The sequence below is a fragment of the Crinia signifera genome, chromosome 1, assembly GCF_055691185.1.
Source record: "Crinia signifera chromosome 1, ASM5569118v1, whole genome shotgun sequence".
NCBI lineage: Eukaryota > Metazoa > Chordata > Amphibia > Anura > Myobatrachidae > Crinia > Crinia signifera.
Window position 1 is genome coordinate 379,110,959 of NC_139217.1, and position 20,140 is coordinate 379,131,098.

General features: G+C 42.3%; 1 protein-coding gene across 2 annotated transcripts in view; it reads left to right on the plus strand.

Annotated features, from left to right (window-relative positions):
* WSCD2 (WSC domain sialate O sulfotransferase 2) overlaps positions 1-20,140 on the plus strand; it is a 273,923-nt gene that overhangs the window by 203,161 nt on the left and 50,622 nt on the right. For both annotated transcript variants that reach the window (XM_083151445.1, XM_083151446.1), the window contains exons 7-8: positions 9,137-9,301; positions 18,639-18,839. In XM_083151445.1, the coding sequence (XP_083007571.1) occupies positions 9,137-9,301; positions 18,639-18,839 (366 nt within the window). The remainder of the gene's footprint in view (positions 1-9,136; positions 9,302-18,638; positions 18,840-20,140) is intronic.

Consider the following 20,140-nt stretch of genomic DNA (forward strand, 5'->3'; position numbering starts at 1 on the left):
GCAGGGACGTCGCTGTCCCTGCTGTTCAGATAGGGCTTTGCCAGCCTGCTGCAGGAGAGGCCGATAGCAGCAGCAGGCAGAACGGTCAGCGATGCTGACCATTCATACATTCGGCCTGCTATCATTTAGATAGCAGCGCCAACATGGCATAGCGTCCCTGTCATTTACCGCACCCCAGCTCCTTCATACATGGGGGAGAAGCGGTATCAGTGCACATAACGTGCGCCGATACCCCTTCTCCCCCATAACGCACCATCATACATCTGCCCCATTGTCACGAATGAGCAAGTTACTCCATGTATTACACTGGCTGAGGAATAAAAGTGACTGTTGAATAAGGAACAGCAGGACTGGGGCAGGCTATTATGTGGATTATGAATAATGGAGGCATTTTTAATAAGGAGGGAGAATATTAAATAACAAAGAAAGAGAATGAAGCAGCAGAGTTGAGATGCATAATATTTCATCATATACAGTATTTAGATGTATAGTAACTGTTAGGCAGTGCTGGTATTAAAGTATATTGGTTTGATGATTTCATTTGGGTGTGGGTCAGTTGGTCACCAGCCAGTTGTTAGACAGTCATTAGGTCGACAAACATTAGGTCGACATGGGTTAGGTCGACAGGGTCATGAGGTTGAGAGGGTCATTAGGTCGCCATGGGTTAGTTCGACAGTCAAAAAGGTTGACATGGGTTTTTTCACCGTTTTTTTAACCGGATGTCAACACAGTCAACATGGACTGTGCTCTCACCATGCTTCGGGCTCGGCCATTTTATCCTCCCACCATGCCCTAGTGGATGGTAGGTAAATAGAGTTTTATGCTGTCATGAATGGGCATTACCCAGTGCTACTACTTTCATAAACTTGTGCGGGTGTTATTCAGCGCTACTATTGTCAGCAACTGGTGCGGGTGTCATACACCGCTACTACTGTCAGCAACTGGTGGGGGTGTTATGCAGTGTTACTACTGTCATCGACTTTTGCTGGCATTACACTGTGCTACTACTGGCAGCAACTGGTGCGGGTGTTACGCAGTGCTACTAATGTCATCAACTGGTTCTTGCATTACGCAGCGCTACTACGGTCAGCAACTGGTGCGGTTGTTACTCAGTGCTACTTATGTCAGCAACTGGTGTGTACGTTTCGCAGCACTACTACTATCAGCAACTAGTGTGTGCATTACGCAGCACTGCCACCGTCGGCATCTGGTGCATTTGTTACACAGTGTTAAGCAGCGCTACTACTGACGGCAAATGGTGTGAGTGTTACGCAGCGCTACTACTGTCAGCAACTGGTGTGGGTGTTATGCAACACTAGTACTGTCAGCAACTGGTGTGGGTGTTACGCAGCCACTCTCTCTTTCCCTGAGTCTCCGATGTCATTCTCTCTCTTTTACTGTGCCCCCAATGTCTCTCGCTCTCTCTCTATCTCTGTGTTCTGCTGTCACTCTGGGCCTTATTCTGATCGGTGCGGCCCGATCAGAATATGCGGCCGCAACCGTGCAGGCGAATCTTCGCCTTCCATACGGATCGCCACCTGCCGTCCATACGCGGATATGTGGCGATCCGCATGAAATTGGACGGGGATACGCCTCCTCCGTCTTGGGAGCAGCCCCTGCATTCGATGGTCGCCGAACATCGAATGCAGGGCCGCACGCTCCACCAGGTCCCGCAACACAAGACCACACGGACACTTGTCCGTGTGAAATCATGTATGGGGGCGGGCAGCTGACATCCGGCGATGTCAGATGCCCGCCCCGTACCCACGCGTCACGGCCTCATTACCATGCATACGCCCCGCGTTTGCATGGGAACGCCCATGAAACGCGGGGCGTATGCATAGGGTAATGAGGCTAAGTAGCCCCTCACGCCCCTCTACGCCCCCTGTGCGGCGTATAAAGAATCCGTGCGGCGAAATCGCCTGCACATGCGCAGAGTGACCTCTGCACATGCGCAGACGATCAACATCGGCGGTCCGTCCGCATGCGGGAATATCCGCACCGATCAGAATAAGGCCCACTGTGTCCCCACTGTCACTGCTCTGCTGTCACTCTCCCTGTCCCTTTGTCCTTTCTGTCCTTGAATTTTGGTATAATGTGTAATTATAATACAGTATGTAGATTAATACTGTTTGCACTCAGATAGCACATCTATTCCTTACATATAAATAAAACATACACACGTTGCTTTACAAAATAATACATTTGCATGTTGAGTCCACAGGCAAATAATTCACTTATATAAAAAAATAGTGTTAAGCCTTTTTTGTGTAATACTTTATCATATGTCACTTTAATCAACAGTTTCCATGGGAAATATCAATCCCAAATAAAAATTGAATCAAAAGCAGGATATTTTTCTGTTGCCTTAGGTTAAAAAATGTAATTAAATATCAAAAGCAATGAGGCTTCCATTCACACATGGAACAAAAGATCTGATATTAGATAAAATGCAGCTGCTCAGTGGGAATAATTTATGATTTATTGGCTCTGGGCACAGAACATAGAGTTACTGTAGCTATAGAGCACTAACTTCCTGCGTGTGTGTACACCCACATTGCCGATAATTGTATCAAACGTTGCTGCTGTCCTGAAATGGTTTGTGTACAAAGATTTCTATTGTAACACAATTATTATACTCAGTGGCGTAACTGTAAATTTTGCTCCCCCCTGCCAAAATAGCTTGTGACGCCCCTCCCCCCGAGGGGGAGCAAATTTATTACAGGGGCCCCTTCCAACTCAGGTATCCAGTGTCTTTATGCCTCGTGCCATGCAAGAGGTATGGTGTTGCCTAATAGTTTATTACTGGCCCAGCAGGATGGGAGTCACCAGGTCTGTGGGGGTCACTCACTGTGCTTCCACCCAACACAGAGTAGGACTCTCATTTATATTTCCTTCTTTCTTTCTCCTCTCACTCATACACTCTCTGGTCTCTCTCATATTCTTTACATATCTCTCCTTTTTCTGTCTCTCTCATTCTCTTTAACACCTTTACTATCTCCTTTTATTTCTGCCACATACACACCTATATGTCTTTTTATTTTATTCCGCTGCTCATACAAATATAAATCATATACTGCCTCTCGCATACATCCATTGCCTTTATCATACATACAGCTGCTCTCATACATACATATACACACCCTTTTGCATACACACACTACCTCTCACATACATACATACATACATACATACATACATGCATACATACATGCATGCATAGACACTCCATCTCTAACATACATACACCACTGCTGAAATATATAAACACACACACACACCGCCTACATATAAGGTACACACACATACACTGCCTCACATATATACATACATACATACATACACTGCCTTAAAAACATACATGCATACATACAATGCCATACATACATGCATGCATGCATACAATGTCTCTTTCATATACATTCATCCTCCACTGCCTATATATAAATATCTTCTCCCCTCCCCAGGCCACCTTCAGCGGGTTGTGAATACAGGTAGGCAGGGAAAAGGCACCTTACCGCTGGTGTGCCCACTGATCCTTGGATTACTGCTGTGGCTGCCGGCTCCGTTCCTGCCCATGATGCTGGCATGCTGCTCCCCGGACTGACCTTGCTGCTTCCGGCTCTATAGCACCGGTGCTGGCCAGCACTGCAGTCACTGCTGCTTCTCCTGTCCCTCCGTGCAAGGCTGCGCCCCCACCCTCCCTCCCATTGGACAGCCGAACGCCCACCTGCCCGCCCATCAAGGGCAATGTGACAGTTCAGACTGACAGTGAGAGACTGTCATGGCTGCGTCCGTGCCGCGGCCGACTCGCCTGTGTGGTAGCGGCAGGCGGCACACCAGCAAACACACTGACACACAGCAGCATATGTGTATATTGTCATTTATTTGTAAATGACACTTCTGTGGTTTTCTCCATCAGCGCCGGTGCCCACGCAGCCCCCGCTCCCCCAAGCAGTGGCGGGGGCTGCCTTACACAAGCTACGCCACTGATTATACTGTATGAGGATGGGAAAGGGGACTGAACACAGTTCATAGCAGAAAATAATTCTAACTGATTTGTTCTGTAAACAATTTTTTTCATCCATTGGAAGTTGCTATAATAATAAGCCCATAAATCTTATTTCTGTGTACTCCATTGATGCCCTGGTTCAGATTGTCCTCCCATAAGCTTCCCAATACAATTTTTTATGCATTTTATCTAATTCTACCAAAAATTGTTTGTTTTGGGTGGCATTAGCAAGTCATGGAGGTGGTCAGGTGAACACCAGCTTGGTGAGAGACACCATCAGAATATTGTTTGCAGCATGAAACAGGTGCTAACAGAATAGCAAAATAGGAGACCAATAGCAGGGGCTGTCTGGCAGCTTTTAGTCTGGGGCAAATGCATAATGGATAGGTAAAATAACAGCAGGCATAGTTTATCTGATGTGGACGTTGTTAATGAAATGTGTTTTAAAATATATGAAAAATCATAATAATCAAATGTCACATACCAGCCCTGCCTGACAAACAGAGACTATTCTAGTGACTATTCACACGGTTCCTTTTTATGTGCCTTGTAGGCTGTCTGGACCCCATCTGACACCATCTAAATAAATGACAATAATAAAAGTTTGGCTGTATACAGTATTTATAATTACCCAGAGACATAAAAATAAAGCACTTGTTGAATTCACAGTAATAAAACACTTTGGAGGTGTACGCCCGATCCAATATTCTTTGTTGTTAACATTCTTTAATCTGATTTAATAAATGTTGCATCCATTCCTGAGGACCTATTTAGCTATATTTCCACCTTCAGTTCTCACTGCCACATAATTCTGCCCCTGATGACATCACTCGCCCATACTGCCATGTTTAGCTGATGACATCACTGTCTACCTGATGACATAACTCTCTCCCCATTTGGCTCATTTACTTGTTGACATTCTTCTTTTCTAACTGAGGATATCACTATCTCCCCCTGCCATGTCTCTTTGAGGACTTAAATCTCCTGATCTGAATTGTCTGTATCTTCATCTACCATTTTTATCCCTTTGCCAAGTTCTTTGTGACTCCGTTCTCCATTTACCCCATCTTGCTTAGCCTACCTGTTTCTTCAACCTTTCTTAACTCTCTCTCTCTCTCTCTCTCTCTCTCTCTCTGTTTATCTGTTTTATCTCCTCCCACCTACATAGCCTCTCTATGACTCATCCTCTTAACGATTCATGTTCTACCACCATAATGCTTCTTGGTTGCTGATATTTTTTTTTTAATAGGACAGAGCAACTGAGGAGCATCTACTAAGGCCGGTTGTGTACAGTACATGCAGAGCACAAGTGTGGGCTGGCCTTGGCCACTAAAACTGTACTGTCCGGCCTAACCAAAAGGTCCAAAGTTAGACAGAAAATCGGACTTATGTGCTCCTCTTGCATTGCATGTGTATATTCAGTCATATTCAGAGTTGTATGCAACATATATATGTACATATGGTTTGTTGCTAGTGATCATAAAACAGACTGCACTTGCAACAGCCAGCCCAGAATCAGGCCACTAGGGGCCTGATTCTGGTTTACTCGGAATGCTGGGAAGATTGCAACTTACCAAGTCACAGAGTGCACGCCCCGCCCAAAAAATGCAACCATGCGAGGTGATGTGTTATGGACCATCAAATGATTTCTCCTGGGCTTGCATGATACTGTAAGTCAGTGGAGACTGACTTATATTTGTGAGAGCCCGGGATGAAGACGGGGTGGGTGGCTGACGTCATTTGCATGGGGAGGCACATGAAACGCTGGGAATACCCATGTCCCACCACCCCCACCACCCACTACCTCCCCTCTGCGAATGGCCCAGCAACATTGTAAATCACCAATGGCGTCCTTAGTCGGGTTTGCACAGGCATACAGATGCGCACACCCCAACCATCATGGCAATTGAACCAGATCGGCCTCTAGATGCAATCGGTATGACTGAAAACAGGTGTATTTATACCAACATCTTGCTTTGCATTGCTCACCATCACTGGACTTTCCATGTGCAGAGAGTCCCAAGGGTGTTAAGGCTTAAGTGAAGTTGCACTAACGACTATACTGCACCGTCAATAGTTCAAAACCAACTGGTCGACGTGCACAAGGTTGACTTTGACAAAAGGTCAACACAGGCAGTAGGTCAACACATGAAAAGTTTGACATGTTTTTTGTTATTTTTTTATATTTTGTCCTTTTTAATACTTAACCATCCTTGTGGACTCCAAGACAAAAAGAGGGGGGTGGGCAGCGCTGATAAAAGTGCTGTTAATGTGCAATACTTAGCAGAAAAAATGAAAATGGAAGATTGGTTAGATCTATCACAGTTTTAATACAATTTCTAAAATATCAAGCCAGAAGATGCAGGCTAAAAACAAATGACAATAATAAATTTGAACGATAAAATCATCATCTCACCAGACCGAACCACATAGGGGTAAGACCCAGGAAGTCCCAAGTGTCCAGAGGATGTGCACTGGTACCACCCACTTGGTGGTGGGGATAATCCGGAGTGTCCAAATGATGGTACTGGTACGGTCCCCAAGCTGCAATATGGAGGGAGGGCACAAAGGTGTAGATGCCAGGAGTGGCCCAAGATGGCACGAATCACCAACTCCTGTCGCCGGATGTTGTAGGCGTAGTGTCCTCAACCTCTACTATTGTTGCAGAGATATTTGTAATCCAATGGATGGGGTGAATAGGGGGCCAGTGAAGCTGGTGATGGTCCTTCCGGGCAATGAATAGGATAATTTCCTCAGGGTGGTTCACCTATAAAAGTGGTGGGGTAGGTGAGGCAGAAATCCTGACCGGTTTCGCTGCTGCAGGCAGCTTTATCAAAGGATAACTGACACATGGTACATTCTGGCTTAAATACCCTATCACATGGGTCATGTGACCAAACCAATTAGATCAACCAATCTGTAAAAAACATAAAAAGCAACGCTAGAGTAGAAGGCAAATGGTGCTGCAGACAAATACACTTAAATTTATACAATGGCTATTTATTCCAAAGTGTAGTAGAGAGAATTTAAATGATTTGAAAAAAGCGTACAAACAGTGTATTTATGTGACACTTCCTGTGTCTTATGTAATCGTCATGGTAACCAGGTCTGAGACGCTGCTCATTGGGTAAGCCCTGGTCGATTTCCGGGTTAGTCCCTCAGTAATAGAGGGCTAGCTGTGTGCAGGAGGCTTATTGCGTCCCCGCAGATATAGTACTTCCGGGTGGCGGGTAGTCTCTGCTACAGCCCGGGAGGTGTTTGGAGATGGGACCCGGCTGACTTCCGGGTTCGTGGCTACGTGCGCTGTGCGTGACCGCGTCAGCCGCACTTCCGGGTTGCATATGTGGCCCGCATATGAGCCGCATAATTACCATACTGGGCGTGTTTAGTTGAAAAGTGTGCAGTGCTTCTATTCGACCGTCCTGATGGTTACTATGGAGACGTTCCGGGGTCCTGGACACAGATTATAAAGCCAGAATTTAACCCTAATCTGTCTAAGAGGTCTTTTTTTATAAAAAAAACGGCTGGTTCTTTTGCACATACCTTGTGGACTCCGACTGGGAACAATAAGGTGGAATAAACATGTCAACGTTTTGTTTGCGTTGATGTACTTGCATGTAGAGTACACTGTTTTGTAGCAACTGCAGGACGGAAACGGGCAATATACGCACTGGAAAAAAGCGTATGTTAATTTAGGGTTTAATGGAGAGCATTGTGCGGCCAGTAATCAAATTAAAAAGAATACGACTGCTCAGCAAGAATGATTTCCTGCAGAATAAGGGGGGAATTAAATAGCAACGTCTTAACAGATTACTACATTAAATATAGACGTAACTACAGATATTATAGTTCAGGCTGAGTATAATAATTTAAAATAATGATATGAATAGTACAGTCATTCATTTATATAGTATAAGAGATAAACAATGTGTCTCCCAGTTGTTGTGGAACCATGCTGGGAGTTGCAGTTGTACAGCATCTAGACAGTCGTAGATTACCTAAGTCTGCTGCAGCCTACAGTATCTTTACCACAGTATGTCTTCAATTTTTATAATATCTCACATTTGGAGGATTCAGATTATAAAAGACGCTGTTATTTCATCTGCTCACAGCCAATAGATGTAATCCCTGACATCTACATATGTTACAGTATTTCTACGGTACTGCATTATGAATTCTGTGGAATGTAATGTTTTCCATACAAATGAAAGCTGTAATTTACATTTCCAGGCCACAGTCTTATTGCAAAGCTTCTTGTGATTTCTTTTTTTGTTGCAGGTCAAATGTTTTATAGCTGCAGAAAAGTAATTGTAAGCCTGTACTGGCCTAAAAGAATTTCCTATAGATCTTTGCTTATATTTTTAAAGATGACTTTATCTCGTGAACACTTTGATGATAACTGAACTTCTTCTTTGATGGAATAGCTGCTTAAAAGAAGAAGAACGGAATGACTGCAATAGGCATGTAGTGGGTTAAACATCCAAGGCTGTGTGAACCTGAAGGAAGCATGTGACTCGGCATCCAATAAGGATGCAGGGGATGGCAAAGTTAGCTGGGGATATTAGCTGCAGGAAGAGGAGGAGTCTTCCTCTTTTTCCTGAGTTGCCTGCCCTCCCTCCCCTCTTTGATGGTGGGTGGGTGTTTAATTGCGTTTGCTGTTTGCCGGGAAAGAACGGCAGTTTAAAAGATTGAAGGTCTTCGTTAAATGATGATTCAGGGTATATAATTGTTTTTCGGCACGCTCGGTTGACTATAGGCCTTCGCTGGATCACCCGATCGGGGACAGCGACACCACCCGGACGGGTGGGCAGTCAATGTAGAAGGCTGAGCAGATACCGGTTGCTGTTAGGGTATTGGTTTATTAAGTAGGTCAGTTGTGGGTGGAGCTTAAATCATTCGCCATTCTTTCTTGGCCACCATTAATTAATTCATTATAATCAAATTATTTAGCTTAAAGTGCTTCAATAATAAATACGGCTAAAACTTTCTGCCACACCTAAGTCTTTATTTCAGGTTTAGCGAAGTAAGTTAAGTAAGTGGTAAACTGCATGCATATACAAGGTCACACACATACACACATCAGGATTTTATATGTTTTAATAACACTTTTATTATGTTTTACAGATAACCGGTGTATGGACAGGAGGTTTTTACCAAATCGCACTAAACAGCTTATTGCCTTGGCAAGCTTTCCTGGTGCAGGAAATACTTGGGCCCGTCACCTAATTGAACTAGCTACGGGCTTCTATACTGGAAGCTATTATTTTGATGGATCATTATATAATAAAGGTGGGTTGAAAGAAACATAAAGTTTTAGTACATAAACAGATTGTTCAATGCAATGAGAACTTCCTGCCCTTCCAGCTGTGCTATTGAGCCCAAGCACTCGGAAAAGGTCAACAGCTGTGAGGCTCGCCGTTCTCCAGACAACAACAGCAGCAATATAAAAGATCAATTTTACGGTGGACTTCCCACTCTGAACTTCATTTGTAATGTTCAGGAGAACAAAGTGACTAATCATGACATTTTTTAATAATCCAACTTAAAAATGGCATTGAATTGCTTTGCATATCTTTAAAACATTTCCGTTCTTACTCTTTTCTTTCATTAAACCTTCTTTTCTATGAGATGTGTCATGGGTGCAGATCACTTAATATAAATAGCTAAAGTAAATAAAGACACTGAGACATAGTAGATAAACTGTTAGCTATTTATTAAATGCTAATTATTCTTATTTAAAGATGTACAGTATGGTGGCAAAGAAAGGATGGCCAGGAATTAGATATTCTGTAATGCCTAAATGCAAACAACAATGGGCATTGCAGGCGGAACCGCCCAAAGTGCACAGACATAAATCTAAAAACTGAATAAATAACCAAAAATAACTATACCACCAACACTGTTATCGGTTACTAAAATAGTGTGATCAGCACCCATGCTGGCCCCAATCCAAATGTCCACCTCTTTTCTTATTTCAATATATGGTTTCTTGTATATTGCGGATTGGATGGAACATACATATGTTTGCACAAAGTTCACAACTTTACACAATTATCAACCATAGACACAAACCACATAGGAAGAGAGAGCTCTAAACTTCTGGAGGGGCTATGGGTAGACATATAAAGGAAGGATGGAGCACAGTTGGACAATGTAGGGGCTGGAGAGGAGGGCTGATAGTTTTGGAAGAAGAGGTAAGTTTGGTAGGACCTTACAGAAGAGAGGAGCAGCATGAAAGAAAATCTGGAGTGGGAAAAGTTTGTTAATAAGGAGAGCTGGCAGATGTTGGTAAAAGTGGAAATGAGTTTGACTTACCGTTACATTCTAACTGTAAATGGGAGACTGTAGGGCAATTGACAGAGGTGAGCAGCAAAGCTGGATTAGTGAGAGAAAAATAAAACCAGCAGAAAGGTTGAAGATGAACTGAAGAGGGGCAAAGTGGATAGAAATGCCTAAGGAGTGAGATGCAGTAGTCAAGGTGAAAGATAATGGTCGGTGAAGGTTTTAGTGGCTTCAGGATGAGAAAAAAACAGATCCATGAATATTGCAGAAATCAAAACTATAGGACTGGGAGGGGGACTGGATATAGGTAGAGAAAGACATGAAAAAGAAAAGGATGACACTGAGAGGCAGTTTGGACAGCAGATAAGTTTCAACTGAGCCAACCACATGTCACCTTCTGCCAAACTGGAAGGTGGCTACTGTGATTGGAGCTCAGCTCCGATTAGGCATTGGTCAGAGGCAGCTTCTGTGCATGTGCAGAAGTTCTTTCCATACAGAAAGTAAAATAGCCATAGTAGGGCATAAAAGATGTGTTGAGCACAATACAAAACACAGTATCTCTAATATCTGACAAGGGCCCTCCATTTTCATCTGCAAATGCAGCACTCAAACTGTAGGGTTCAATGGATTTTAGTCCACTTTTTAAAGGGCGTCATTTTTGTATTTGCACTGGGCAACATCAACCCTAGTTACACTTCTGATGGTCGGTACAATTAAAATGATGCATAAAAGTAAACTTTGAGCACTAAGGCAATATAAAAGAGGAGGGGTAAATAGCTACCCTTTTAAGCTGGATGTAGTTTACAGTGGTAATGTATAATTCATGTTACTAGTGAATAGGAGGCATCATTTGTAGAAATCTACAGTCTGAAGCTTATAGATAAATTGCAGGAAAGAAAGCAGGCTGTTCTGTGAATGTTGCCTCAACTGGCTTTTTATTTTCTATTGTTGCTTTTGTTCTTGTATTTATGTGTGTCTGTGCTTTGGCTATGGTGAGTGGGATGAATCATTAAAACTGAACATCATTTTTATCATGCCTTAAAATTATGATCAGCTTACATTACTTAGAAAATATGTTTGATGTGCTAGAAGACGAAAGGGTGGAACTATGCGCTAATGCATATTCTGGCAGGTCTAACACCAGGGGGACTAGCAAATATATAAATACGTATTTACAAACGAAAGAAGCATTTTTATTGTAGGTTTTTAAAAACAGGAAACATGACTGTACACTAGGTGAGGGCTTTGTAGTGGCATTAGCATAAAGTTTCAGACATGGAAAAGATACAAGAAAGTTTGAAATTGCCTCCATCGAATAATCATGCCTTATAAGAAGGGAGTTTCCCCCACCCCTTTCCACTGCCCCCACTCTCTAAACGGACTCCAGCTGCTTCCAGAAATTTTCCAAGCTTATTTTTGATGCATGCCTGATGACACCTGAGCATCAGACTTTAGGAACAGATTAAAGCATTTTATTGTCAAGAAAGAATGATAGGGAGATGGGAAATATGATAACTTCAGTTTTTGAAATGTTGAGTTTTAGGAAGCAGTCATACATAAAAGTGGAAATGGCTGGCAGCAGGTGATACAGGAGAAGACATGAGAGGAGATTTCATAAAAGAAAAACAGGTTAACTTGAGTGTCATCAGCGCACATATGATTTTGAAGATATAAAGAAACTTGACAGATGCTGACAGAAATCTAGAACGTAGGGGAGATGAAGCCAGGTGTGGTAAAGGGCAGAAACAATTAGAAAAATAGGAAGAGCACAATCAGAATTCAACTTTAAGGAGGCCAACTTTAAGGAGGCCAACCTAGGAGAGGATGATCAACCATGTCAAATATTGCCATGAGATTGGGAACGGTCAACGTAGTATAGTGTTCTGTGCATTTAAAAGAAAGAAGGATGTTGGTAAATTTGTTTGAAAGGAGAAAAAAAATCTAATTGAAGTGAGACTTAAAAGGAGTAGGTGCATAGATCTGTTGTAAACTACCTACTGTGGAGTTTGGAGGTCTAAGGTAGAAGAGAGAATGAGGAAAGGACAAAGGAGGGTTTCATAAGAATGGGGAAGACCAGGGCATGTTTGAAAAGAATGTACTTGACAAGAGGGATTTGTTGCGCAGGTTGCAATTGTGGAAGCACCTACCGTATCAGGGTGAAGGGACCAAAGGAGTTAAATGGAAGCATTGCATGTCTGATTTATGTTGGAATTTATGTATTTTTAGTGTGTTTATGTCCTTCTTTCCTTGTTTATTTATAATAAAAAACACCTGAATACTGCAGAGTGATAAAACAACAATATTTAATAGTTGACCTTAATTGTGTCTTTGATCTAATGACCAATTGACATCCAATATTACTATACAATATAGTCTACTAGGTAGTGTAAAATGTATATTCCTTACAACACATACACGTTTAAGCTTTCTGGAATTGTACAATGAAGGTGCATGAAGAACCGTACAAACGTAATTTATGGTACTTTTGTTAATACTTTCACAAATACCAGTGCATATTCTAGGGCTTTGTATTATGAACATACCATTGTGTAATTTTAATGTGCTCATACCAAACAGTGATAAAGTGAAAGCTTATGAGATTATGTTGGATGTACAGTATTCTGCTATTATGCATACTGTATGCTGAAATATGTCAAATAAAGCATAGTATAAACAGTAGATATATGCATTGCTTAGGGTTCCAAATTAGTAGAAAGTATTTTAGTTTGTCTCAGACACTGAATTTGAATGCTAAGCAATCATTTTCTTGCACATATTCAGTGTCAGTTACATATCATGTCCCCAGTAGTGCCAGTTACGTATCATTTTCTCAGTAGTGACAGTTACATATCATGTCCCCAGTAGTCCCAGTTACAGATGTCCCCAGTTGTGCCAGTTACATATCCTGTCCACAGTAGTGCCAGTTACATATCATGTCCCCAGTAGTACCCGTTCCAGGTGTCCTTAGTAGTGCCAGTTACATATCATGTCCCCAGTAGTGCCAGTTACAGATGTCCCCAGTAGTGCCAGTTACATATCATGTCCCCAGTAGTACCCGATCTAGATGTCCCCAGTAGTGCCAGTTACATATAATCTCCCCAGTAGTGCCAGTTACATATCATGTCCCCAGTAGTGCCAGTTACAGATGTCTCCAGTAGTGCCAGTTACATATCATGTCCCCAGTAGTGCAAGTTAAATATCATGTCCCCAGTAGTGCCAGTTACATATCATGTCCCCAGTAGTGCCAGTTACATATCATGTCCCCGGTAGTACCCTTTCCAGATGTCCTTAGTAGTGCCCAGGGGCAAACGCAGGATTTTCAGAAGGGGGTTTACAGAGGGGTGGAGCAAAGCACGGAGATGGACACTTAGGTGACCCAGTATATGCCGGGTCAGTTAAAGTATTATAGATAGACCAAATGTATATAAATAAAATAATAATAATATACATACACACACACACACACACACACACACACACACATATATATATATATATAACAGCAGTGTAGACTCCTGGGCATAGCAATGTATTGGGGCCCCTACCGATCCTCCAGCGGTGGGGGTAGTAGGTGCTATGAGCGGAAGCTTTGATGTCCCGTGGGTGGTAGGGGGTATTATATCAACCGCTCAGCATGTAGGGCCTGGATCAATAATTTCCACTAATTACCCCTTTACTGCACAGATGATGGGGTGGGAGAAGGGGGCATTGGGCTGAATGAAGGGGTCCCAATACATAACTTCCAGGGTGGTAGAGGATGTTTAATATGCAGAGGAGGGGTGTATAGTGGAATTCATAATTTTCTGGTGGGAGGACAGCTTGCTTGACTGCAGATATCTCCAGTTCCTGGAAATAGATTCCTTAGATTTTAATGGAATTAAAAACTAGAGAATCCCACCTACCAAATGCTATTGGGCACTAGGGGATTAGAGTTCAGGAGGCAGAGCAATCTGCCAACGAGAAAATAAAACTACATACCAGGTGTGTGGAGCTGGAGCAGTAACCAGCTGCTGGAAGGCTGATATCTCTGGTTCAGGGAACAGTAGAGACAAGCTACTAGTGTCGTTCAAAGGGGGAGAGTCCCAGCTTTTGGAAAAACTCTAAGTCAGACAGAACCTGAAATATCTGACTGGGAAGAGCAATAAACAGGCTTGAATGGGGACCACTGCTTTGAAGTCAGATATCTCCGCTTCCCAAGGGCCGATTTTTAAAATTCTTGTAACCATGGAAAGAGGGGACCCTCAGCTTTTAGCCTAGTATCCTTAGACTCCTGGGGGGTTTTCTGGGTACTCAGAAACCCCCCCTGCGTGCGCTACTGGTGCCAGTTACATATAATATCCCCAGTAGTGCCAGTTACATATCATGTCCCCAGTAGTGCCAGTTACAGATGTCCTAAGTAGTGCCAGTTACATATCATGTCCCCAGTAGCGTCATGTGAAGAGAGCCGTCATGAAACTGTGGCTCTCAGAATAATTTGGATAGCTGATATCTGGATAAGGGAGTTTCCCTGTGTGTGTGTGTGTGTGTGTGTGTGTGTGTGTGTATGTATGCTGATGTATGTATGTATGTATGTATGTATATGTATGTATAATATATATATATATATATATATATATATATATATATATAAACAGTAGAGTTAGATTGAGGGACCTGGGGGGACCCCCAAAGAAACAGGCGGCACTCGATCAGCTGGATGGGTAGAATCCAAATTTTATGTGCAAAGTTTTTCAAAAGAATACAAGCATGTCTGCCAACGTTTCAAAGCCGGTGCGGCTTTATCATCAGGGCTTGTGTAGCATGAAAAGTGCGTGTAGTGCTGTGAAAAAGAACAGGAGCTATGTGTTTTCTTACCTTATATCTAGCAGCATATTCTGTTCCCCAGCATCTGTGCTTCCCTGCAGCACTTCCTGAATCGTAGCTCCGCCCTAGCTTCGGGAAGCACAGATGCTGGGGAACAGAATATGCTGCTAGATATAAGGTAAGAAAACACATAGCTCCTGTTCTTTTTCACAGCACTACACGCACTTTTCATGCTACACAAGCCCTGATGATAAAGCCGCACGGCTTTGAAACGTTGGCAGACATGCTTGTATTCTTTTGAAAAACTTTGCACATAAAATTTGGATTCTACCCATCCAGCTGATCGAGTGCCGCCTGTTTCTTTGGGGGTCCCCCCAGGTCCCTCAATCTAACTCTACTGTTTGTATACCCATCCGAGGAAGGCACCGTGGCATATACCTCAGTGAAGAGAGTGCCAGTCAACCCTATAGATTATATATATATATATATATATATATATATATATCTCAAATCTTAAAACCACAAATCATCTTCTAGCTATCATTTATCTAGTTAGATAACAATAGAATCTGATTGGTTGCTACATGTATGTGCTTCATTTCCACATTTTCTTTTTAGAAGCTTTAGTTACTCTACTTTGTAATGTCTTATTTTCCTCTCTATTGCTTACAATTAACTAAATAAATATGGTCTTACTGTACTGTGATAATTAGCACACACGAAAATATAACTGTACCAATGGTAAACAGAAGAGATTATGCACCTGGTCTTCATAAAGAAGGACAAGCTGGGTCAGACTACACTGAGCTGCAATGAACCCACTTAGCAATCAATCAGAAGAATACGCAGAATTTGTTCTACTCAAAGATATATACCTGCAATCTCTAAGGGAATCTCAAGCCTTGATTACATCTATTCATTTAAAGACTTGTCCTCATTCTTCATCTTCCACAATGAGTTTGTGATTTCAAATATTCCCTTGTACTTTACAAATGTCAAGCAGAATTTAATGTGTGTTCCGGGCATTTGTACTCATCTGACTAGGCAACCATGTATCTAGGCAACTATTAGATTAGCCACCATGCCACTCTTCTGCCAGAAAAAGGAAAAAGAAATTACACATCCATAATTGATGTAATACAGCTACTTACATCTTATGTTTCCCCTGGCTAGAATCATTTGCTTAAAGATTGTTTGTTTATTTGCACATAGTGCTGGTCTCTCCGTCTCAGTAAGGAGTTTGGGTCATTGATATAGAATTGGAATCTGTCAGCACAGACAATTTCATTTAGAGCTTAAATGGATACGTACAAAATGAGCTAGAAAAGCAAATACAGTAAATGTAATTCTTTTGTCCCTTTGGAAGGAACAATGTAGAGTAAAAGGCACATCAAACATAAACATAGTCAAACACTGTCTGGCTTAGGTAGAAAGCAATATCTATATAAAAAAAACATGTAAAACAATATTTATCGCACAATTGTATTTTAAAATAATATAAACTGCAATAAACATCATTGTGATGAATCTAAAATAATATAAATATATCGCTTACGTAACATGGCTATGATAAAATAAGTGTTTGCTGTGAGCACCTAGAAGTTTATAGAAAAAAATAGTCTTATAATCTTTTGTCAAGTGAATAGAGTAACTTTGCGTTCTAGGTTTTAAATAAGTCTACTACAGGTTGAGTATCCCTTATCGGAAATGCTCAGGACCACGAGCATTTCGAATAAGGAATTTTTACGGTTTTTGTATAATTTTTTTTTTACAGAATTACCTCATCCCCCCCCTGATGGTCCCCCAGCATCCACAGCAGCCTTCAGGATCTTCTTCAGCGGTGCCAGGAGTTCATTGCGAGAGTTTGCAGGAGCGCCGATGACATCAATGCACTCCTGGGACCGCTGAAGATGGTTAAGAAGATCATGAAGGCCGCCATGGACATCGGGGGACTTAGTATTAAAGTATGAAAAATATTCAAAAAAACACGGTTTTGGGAATATTTCAGATGTGCTTTGTGTGCAGGGCCTGTTTAAAAGCTCCAGGTGCCCTAGGCTAATACAGATGTTGTAATGCTGCTAACACATGTGCATGGGTGTTTAGGGGCTCACCATTCTTACTGCCCATGTGCATGTAATGAAGGTTATACAACTGGCATATATGATCTAATGCTTGTGGTGTGTGAAGGAAACTTTAGCTTAAGGCTGCCTAGCTGGTGCTGTAGCACAATGTACATAAATGAATGGTTCCATCAGTAAGCTACATTGGCACAGCCACTTGGCAGTCACCTTAAGAATTTTACCCCCCACAGTACATCGGAATGGGTTATAGGTACTGTAGCTACCGATGGAGCCGGCCTCTTCCTTGCAGGGGCTGGCAATTCAATCGCCAGCCCCTGCCAGCGACCGGCTCTCACCAGGGGTGCACGTGCCGTCCAGAAACTGGGACGCGCGTGCGTGTGAAACGCACGCACATCCCAGTCAGATGGAGCGTCTCTGCGCTGGCGATCTCTAGCGGAGACATGCTGGCGCTCCCCAGCCAAAGAAGAAAGGCGCTCCATCTGTAACAAGCATGGAATAAACTAGGCCTTAATTTTATTCCCCATCTGTTAACAGCAAGGCACTACAAACCCCCCCCCCCACACACACACACACACATCATATTGGTAAATCGGACACTGTTTGTGAGGAAGTGTAGTCTGAAGCAAATTGTATAAGGTAAAATCTAGTGAAGTAATACTTACAGGAAAGTAGTCTGCAATAGACTTTCCGGGAGATAATGGGGCTAGTTCAGAATTACACGCAAGTCTATTTTGCAGACATATCTTTGAGGTCTTTTACACACTATGCATTAGCATAAGCAACATTTACAATAGCTATAGTCTGTGATTCAGTCACACACATCCCCTCTTGTGACTTGTATGCAAGTACTGAATCATGCTCTGAAAGAAGTCTGTTGATGTCGAATCAAGGATGATACCTGGGAAATAAGCTTTAGTGTTAGGGTTTGTTATGTTGTAACCTTCATAGAGTTGACACTGAATTCCAAAAGAAATTATTCTTTTTCCAGTAGCATAGATATACAGCAGATCAACGGGGGCCTAACACAGATCTTTATGGCAGCACAAATGATAGTGGTAGCATAGGAAGGAGGATCTAGAGAACACTAGATTTATAATTTTTTCCACTGCCTCAGTAACGGATTATTGACAGGTCTTCCCAGGTCATGGCATTATTTTGATACATTGCACAGATTAAAACCTGCAAACTTATTACTATTAACGTAAATTACTCAGATCTATGTACTAAGCATTGGAGAGAGATAAAATGGACAGAGATAAATTGCCAACCAACCAGCTTCTACCTGTCATTTTCAAACACAGCCTATCACATAGCAGCTAAGATCTGAGTGGCTGGTACTTCATATTCATTCACTTTCTCTCTCTCAAAGGGTTAAAACATGGAAGCCTTAGAATGAAATTAACGTTTTAAAATAAACTTTTTTAAACTCCTATTGCTTTTATATTTACTGTATACTGTAGGCTTTAAAGGAGAAAGAGACCACTGGCGAAATGGACGCACGGTTTGCATTAAGACTCATGAAAGTGGAAGGAAAGAGATTGAGGCTTTTGACTCCGCTGTTCTACTGATCCGGAATCCATACAAAGCCCTAATGGCAGAATTTAATAGGAAATATGGTGGGCATATTGGATTTGCGTCACAGGCTCACTGGAAGGGAAAAGGTAATTTATTTATGTTTTTGCTAACCGTTTGGTGAATGTAATGCACTTGGTATCTACAGTAATAAACTGGAATAAATCAAATATTTATTTCAGACCTCCAAGCATAGCTCTGATTTAATTCCACCGTTCTGAGAAGCACATTTCTGTTACCAAGGACACTGCCAGCTAATCTCTTCAATTTATGAAGTTTTAGCACCTATATACACTCCCTTTCATAACCATTTCCCAGTGATACAAAGCAGAGAATCTAACCACCCTAAATGCTATTTACAACTTTCAAATGAGCTCTCAGCAAATGTGTTTTGGGTTTATTACTTACATCAGCAGAGCTGTTGAATGATGAGTTAATTAATTTAAGAGGTAAAATAAATACAGTATGTGCATCTATCATTCTATTAATAAATACAATATATTGCTGGATATTTTAACTTGCATATATAGTAGGTACTGGTACTCAGTGGCGGAACTTGTGGGTGGTGGGCCCAGGTGCAAAAATATAATTTAGGCCCCCCTCCTCCACCCCAATGCAAGTTCACAATATGCAACCTGGCAGGGGGTGACATGAAGAGGCAGAGGGTGACAGGAAGGGGCAGGGGGAGGCACAGTGTGACATGGAAAATCAGTGGGTGACAGGGGGCAAGACACCGCCCCAGAGCAGGGAAACGCCCAGCATTTTATCGGCATCCCCATAAAACAGTGGGCGTTCGCCTGGGAAAGCAGGCCGATTTCTGCTCAAGCCTGGTGGCTGACATCACATGACATCAGCAACCACCCCTTCTTCAGCGGACTCCGATGGAAATTAGACTGACTGGTATTTGCGAAGGGGAGAGAAATAATTTCTCTCTCCTGCGGCTACATGCGAGGGGATGTGTTACATACCCTCACATGTTACCGTGGGGATTTGGCGGCATGGGAGGAGGAGTGTTTATGGGCTAGCTAAGTAGCATATGTACGCTGCTTAGTCAGTCATGCTGAGTCAGACCCTAAGTCCCCACTGCAATGGGATATGGAGCTGGCTCACAGGAGAGCAGACATGCAGTGCACAGTGATACAGTGTTACTTTTTAAAGGAGTAAACATTCAATACTGCTTGCGGAAATGACTTATATGCATGAGCAGGTGTAATATTATACAGTAGTTACCATCAGTGGTGTAAGTTATCCCCAGTTTCCTGGAGGAAAGATAAATAGTGGTGCCCCCCACAAAAATACACAAATACACCACCTTACATAAATATATGTATGCATGTGTGTATGTCACAAACTTGGGGTGCACTACCACTCGGGGATTGGCTAGACCTGA